Consider the following 6,614-nt stretch of genomic DNA (forward strand, 5'->3'; position numbering starts at 1 on the left):
GGGTACCATCTGAGATGCTTAGAGAACATTTGCCTTGGCAACAAAACATTTCTGATGGAGAACACACAACACCTTGGTGCAGATCATGTGACAAATCCTTCAGATTTTATTGTTTTTGGATGTGAGAACCACAATTAGAGTAATTGCAGGAAACTGGGAGAAGTGATGATGATAATTTATCTTTTTCTAACTGGTCCTCCGGTGCAATGTATCTTTTGCTGAAATGAGTAAAGCGCCATTAAGAGGAGGGCAAAAGGCTGCAAGTACAGTTTAAATTATAGAGAAGGAGAAAACTGCCAAAAACTAATTTAACTGGAAGAAATAAGGGATAATTTGGATGCCTATAAATGTTGTTGGAGGAGAATTGGGTAGACACTAAGTAAAAAAGACTGCACAGATTATACACACTTACAAGGTATGATTTTCCTACTGTAGGATAGCAGACAGTAATTCCTTCCAAACATTTTAAAGTGGTTTATTAAAAATATGGTATAAATAACTATGACACTTGTTACATAGGTTACATCATTCATATGACACTGGGATACACTGGATAGACACTTCTGTTCAGTACAAAATGATTCCATAACATACAAGTTTACAGTGATTTTCAGTGACAGCAATTTCTTATCTTGCCTAGCTTGCCAGAACAAGTCAGAAAAGTACCTTTCATTACAGTAGACACAGCATTTCAGTGTCAGACAGCCAAGGCCTACAGTACATAATGTCAAGAATCTAAGGACACAAGTAATACAGTTTTGTCAGTGTTAAATAATGAACATAAATACCAGCTGTTATTTCAGTCAAAGAAATTGTCAGTTTTTTGTAATTTGTCTGGGAAACACCTGTCAGTATTTTCAAAGAGGGACTCCTTGAATTGCTGCTCAAAAGCAAGAGACTGACAACTTGTTCTGTTGACAAATATTTAATATCTCACCTCAGAAAGTCATTACCTCTCCCAGACTAATGAGATTGTTTTAGGCTTAGCAGCTAAATCTCCCTTAAAGTAGGTGAACCCACTATCTATTCAACTGTAGGAAAACCTGTTAAATGATGACAGAATGAACCTGCAGTTTGAATTTTAATCACTGAGGTGAAAGTGAAAGTGGGTGGAATACAATATAAAATATATAAATAATGTGCATAGTAAAATAAAAAAAGAACAAATTATAAAACAGTTTTTTTTTTGTGATTTTACCAGGGCTATAAAGAAAAAAATATTTTAATAGTGGTGCAAAACCATTTCAATATACAACCATGGTGGGAAGCATTTGCGACAAAACCCTCAAATTTATAAGATTGCAATGTGAAAACAAAAACCTGTTATTGGCAAGACATGCAACCCTCATTAAAGGTAACATGGAGTAAATGACTATTAACAAAATACCTGAGTTTACAAAAAGTTATACTGTAATATATGATACATAACAACAATATAAAATCTGAACAATCAATTGAAATCCTTAGACAATACATCTTTGTACCAGTGTCAGTCTTAGTAATTCACAGTTGCATCAGCTCCCGCTCTGATGACCATGACCCATAATGGGAGAGACTTCAATGTGCATGAGGACCAGACAACGACGTGACTGATTAAATTAGGCACCAAACATAGGTTATAATTTACCAGAATGATGATTGTTTCGTAAATGCTTAATTACCAAAGTCTGTCCCACCAGCTGAATCTATTGCAGTAATTGGTGTTGGATTGTTAGCCAGTGTTTCAATGGATTGTGCAACTCAAAGTCGTCCTGACTCTTATTAATGTATTCCAAATAACTTTGGCAATAGTGGTTTTGTCCATTATCTATCCTTAAAGCTGCATGAATCAATATTTGGCCACCAAGGGGCACAAGAACTCAAAATAGATGCACTGTCTTGATGAACTGTATTGTGGCCTTTTAAAGTTGTTGCTTAAATTGTTAGCAAACAATTGCCTTATAACACTTCCAGCACATTATTGTCCCATTTGAGCTCTCTTTCTAGCCATATGATGAGCTTTTAGCTCTGATTTAGACTCCAACAACTCTTGGTCTTTAATTTGCTACATATTTGACTTTCTTCCTTAGCTAGTTTGTCACTTTGTTGAACTTTGTGTTGGGTGATAATTCTGAGTTTGTCACAATGAGTGAAACCTTACACATGACACGGTAATTCGAGTCAGTATTAATACAAAAATATTGATCCATGCAACTTTAAGCTAATAAAATAGTTAATTACAGCCTCATTTGGTACTCAACCACATTTAATCCATTATCAAAACCTGTAACAATATCTCCAACACATATAGCTATAAGTCGGTTTGTGGAAGATCATACCCAGTACTGATTCTTCTGAAGAGTGGGTGTGGCGGTTCTAATAACTTGGGAAGATGCTCCAGGGGAACCATTGCTCCAGGAACTTATGAGCATGTTTGAATCAATGGTGTCATAACCCGTACCGTGATTTGACACCAGTAATCGATCAAGAACAGGGCTGCCCGGGCAGTTGGGGTTCAATGGAGTGACAGTCACTGAGGGAACTGTTGTGCTCCTCTGGGTTTCGCCTTGGTAGGACTCACTGCTTGGAAGACCAGTGGAAGGTGTCTCTTTTGGTGCAGTAGTGCTCTGCTTCCTTAGCCTGTGATGTCGAAGAAACACAACCAGGACTACAAAGATGATTACAAGCAGCAGCAGGGCCAGTAGTGGTAAGATCACCAGGAGCGGATTGGAGGTTTTTTGCGGGTAGGATTCCACACGAACTGGTGTGTTCCTAAAGGGGAAATCCTCCGTTCCACGTGTTGGTTTGCCGAGCGTCGTACTGAAAATGCTAGTTCTGTTGGAGTTTCCCCAGCGGTTGCGTCCCTTGAACTTTTGCTGGTTTTTGCTTGGTTGCTGGGTGGAGAGGAAAGCTGTAGACAGGAATGGTGAAGCAGTTCCATTTCTGGAAGTCTGGATTGGTGTCTGAGTAACAGATGATGTGGTTGGGACAGGACTCTTTGTGGTGGGAAAAAGTGCTGAGTCATATGGCACAACTGTAAAGTGGAACTCCCCTTTAGCAGGTTGGATGTTATCAGCTTTCAGCAGAAACACCAATGAGTTATTCAGCTCTTGAACTCCAGTCATATTGGCATTAAGCTCCAAGGCTACCTTCTCCTGCATCACCTCCTTAAAGGTGAAGGAGTCAGCTTGTGCAGCTTTCCTGGACATTTTAGGTTTTGTTTGAACCACCTTCCCATACTTAGGGTGGGAGATTATTTCAAATACAGGGTCACTATTACTAATATTAGCAAGTTCAGAGGCATTCAGAAAACTAGCGCTGAGTTTCACAGCAATCCCATTGGGAATCCTCACACCTTTGCCAAACTTGATCAAAGGTGTGACAGTTATGTTGAGCACTTGGCCGGTGAGATTTGCTTCTGAAGTGAGGGCCGTAAACTCAAAGCTGTCTTCTCCAGAGGAAAGGGAGATCATGTGGTAGGACAACCTTCCAGCCTGTAGATCTTCCTGTTCAAACTGTGTAACCTCTTTGTCGTTGTCCTTCAGAAGTTTGCCAAAGTTTGGAGGCCTTGTAATCTGGTAGTGAATGGTGACGTTTTTCCCATTGGTAACAGCATCAAGGTTATCCTGGGTCAGTGATACTGAAGTCTTGCCTTGCTCCAGTGTCAATCCAGTGTAGTTGACCAGAGAAATTGTGATTTCTGTCACCTCTAGGTTAAAGAGTTTATAAATTGGTTTATGATGGCCATCTGTAACACTGAAGTAGAACACCCCTGAGGCGGAGCTTCCATCATGGATGAAATAGATGCTTCTGTTATTGATTTGGGCTTGGGTGAAGGCCACTATCGACTGATTCAAACTTCCTTCAAGAGCTAGGTAACCATTGTTTGGCTTGCTAATCACAGAGAACTTAATATCATCAGGGGGATTGTCTAAGTCTTCAACTTTGAGATTCTCAGGCCCGAGGACAACTGTATCTCCTTGTACAACCCTCAGACTTGGAGCTTTGGTTTTTAGCAAAGGTGGCTGATCATTCACCGGAGTGACTGTAATGTTAAAACGCTCCTCAACAACATCACTGTCATCTTGAGGGCGTTGTGCTGTTTTTCCCTTAGGATTTATCCATGCACTGAAGGCAAAAGAATCACAAGCTGTCTCCGAGTTGTCATGCTTGTAGGTGATACCGTATTTGTGGATAATGAACTGGGAGAAGTTGGGTTTCTCCTTGGTGAGGTTTCTCTCACCCACCATGATGACGCCATGCTGAGGCAGGGATGTTACCTGAAACCAGACCTCATGGGAGCCCCGCTGAGGTGTTGGCAGCTTGGACATCAGGTTAGTGGCATCAAGCTTGGACTCATCAATGATGACACTCTCCCCTTCTGTTACCGCCGCACCTATCCCCAAGTAAATCACCACAAATAACATTGTTAGACACTTTTTCTTTTCAATAAATCAACATAAACAAGAACATAGTTTGTGGTTTTTAGCTAGTTTAGCTATGCTAGTAGTGTGGCCCCAGGTGATGTCTACAAAAGTCATTTTAGTATTGTTGTTGTTTACATGTTAGCATGCTGATGTTAACATTCAGCTCAAAGCACTGTCTAAGTACAGCCTTACAGAACCGCTAGCATGGCTGTAGACTCTTTTCATACCTGTGTTTGCGAGCAGGACTGTGTCGTGTTCAGGTCCAGTATTCTCATAGGAAATGTCTAATTTGAAGGTCTGACTGTCCAGAGAAGCAGGCGGTGATGCCACAGAGAAGGTCATGGAGTCCATGGCTTCCCAGCCCACTGACTCAATGGGGGTTTGAATGTACATAACCTCTTTCCTGTCCACCTAAGGTACAGAAACACCATAAATCCTCAGGAAAGCTTGATCCAAAATAAATTCACATCAATACATTTGTGCAAAAGCAGCATATTATCATCCCTAAAATCAATTGATGGTTTAATCTACTACATATAAACAACTCATTGGCCTCAATAATTCTTCACCATTCTCAAAGACATTTCTACAATGTGTACAAGATTTCATCATTAATTTAAATCTGCTTTGCTCAGCAGTAAAATATAGCACACAAAGCATCACAGCTTTAACTGTGTCAGATAATAATCCATCAAAAATATCTGATTACATAAAAGCCTAACATGTTCCACTCAGCCCAAGAAGCACAGAGTCCATTTCCTGAATAAGGATGCAGAATATCTATTATTCATACTGGAAATTTGGCAACTTTCCACATGAATGGAGGAACCCTGATGTTCAGTCTTACTCTGGTTCACATCCCTTTTATTTTATTTTAAAATATCTTGAAAGAAAAGTGTTGATACCACCAGCTCTTCACTCACCATATCTTGTGTGAAAGTGGAGATGTCTACTGTTGAATTATCAGGCTGCCTTGTCACCAGTCGCCCCAGCTTAGGATGCCGTATCACACTAAATGTAATGATGCGATTGGAGGTGTTGCTAATGTCATTGGTCTCCGCTTGTAAATCCTCATTTGTGATTGGTGCAGAGGAGCCTGGAGGAAAGACATGAAACTGAATTAAGAAAATGACTGATGACGTGTCTTGGATTATTGATCATGAAACTGTATCTGTTAAGAAAAACAGTCTTTCTTGTCTGGTATTCAGTTTAGCTCTGACCACATTGTTAAGACTGTTGTGTAGCTGCATCAAATGTAGAAAGTTTTTCCTTCTGGAGGCGTTTCACGTCTTTTTGACTCCAAATTATGCAAAGCAAGGTCTGGAATAGACTGATGAGACTCCTTTGATGTGTCAAATTAAAGCTGCACTGCAGACATCACAGACTTTTTAACAGCACTGTCCAACTGCAGTGCGGGGTGTTACATAAAATCCACACAAGAAATTAAAAGTGGATCAGCTCCTCACAGGCGCAGAAATCTTCCACTTGGGAAAAACCTAAGGGGAAACATCTTCTATGCATGATGACAGGGTCTCACTACTGAGAGCTTCTTTTCTTTGTAAGATGAACTACATAGATCTCCATAACCCTTTCTGCCACAGTGAAGATTGTGAGAATACTAAAAAAAGACTGCTGATAAATGAATGATGGAAGGCAATGATAGGATTAGGGAAAGAGGGGGTCGAAGCACAGTGAAATTCATTCATCACTTTTCATGAGCACTCCCACGAAAGAGACTTGTCAGTCTCATGGGAAATTTCCTTCTGAGAGGAAGAGGGGGAGACGGGCTTTCTTGTTTTTTTTTTTTGTTTTTTTACACGAAAACCTATCATGCGCTAAATCTGTCAGAAATGGCTTTTCGTATATTGTCAGATGTTTGTGCAGCTGTTCTTGATGGCAGTAGATAGACATGTAGAATGCTTAGAGATGTAAAATCAAAACATGACCAAAATAGTTTTCCCCAGCTCCTGTGTTGTTAATAAGACAAACGTGTGACACATGTTTATCACTGCACAAACAATACATCATAAATATTAGGCCTATGGGATAAAAATACATTCATAAAATGATAATGATGAGACAGATTTAGGTGAATACAACAACAAAGAAGTAAGAGAATTCAGTATTACAGTATCATCACTTATATGTGTGTGTGTATATGTGTGTATATATATATATATATATATATATATATATATATATATATAT

The 6,614-nt window shown here is 39.6% G+C and overlaps 1 protein-coding gene across 1 annotated transcript in view; it reads right to left on the reverse strand.

Annotated features, from left to right (window-relative positions):
• Positions 1 to 459: 459 nt before the first annotated feature.
• Positions 460 to 6,614, reverse strand: part of cspg4ba (chondroitin sulfate proteoglycan 4ba) — a 28,248-nt gene continuing 22,093 nt past the window's right edge. Inside the window, exons 8-10 of the mRNA XM_023406097.2 lie at positions 5,330 to 5,502; positions 4,634 to 4,817; positions 460 to 4,375 (exon numbers count right to left, since the gene is read on the reverse strand). Coding sequence (XP_023261865.1) covers positions 2,313 to 4,375; positions 4,634 to 4,817; positions 5,330 to 5,502 — 2,420 coding nt within the window. The 3' untranslated portion in view covers positions 460 to 2,312. The remainder of the gene's footprint in view (positions 4,376 to 4,633; positions 4,818 to 5,329; positions 5,503 to 6,614) is intronic.

The sequence above is a fragment of the Seriola lalandi genome, unplaced genomic scaffold (genome assembly GCF_002814215.2).
Source record: "Seriola lalandi dorsalis isolate HSWRI2012SDOR001 ecotype SW California unplaced genomic scaffold, Sedor1 jcf7180002054294, whole genome shotgun sequence".
Lineage (NCBI taxonomy): Eukaryota > Metazoa > Chordata > Actinopteri > Carangiformes > Carangidae > Seriola > Seriola lalandi.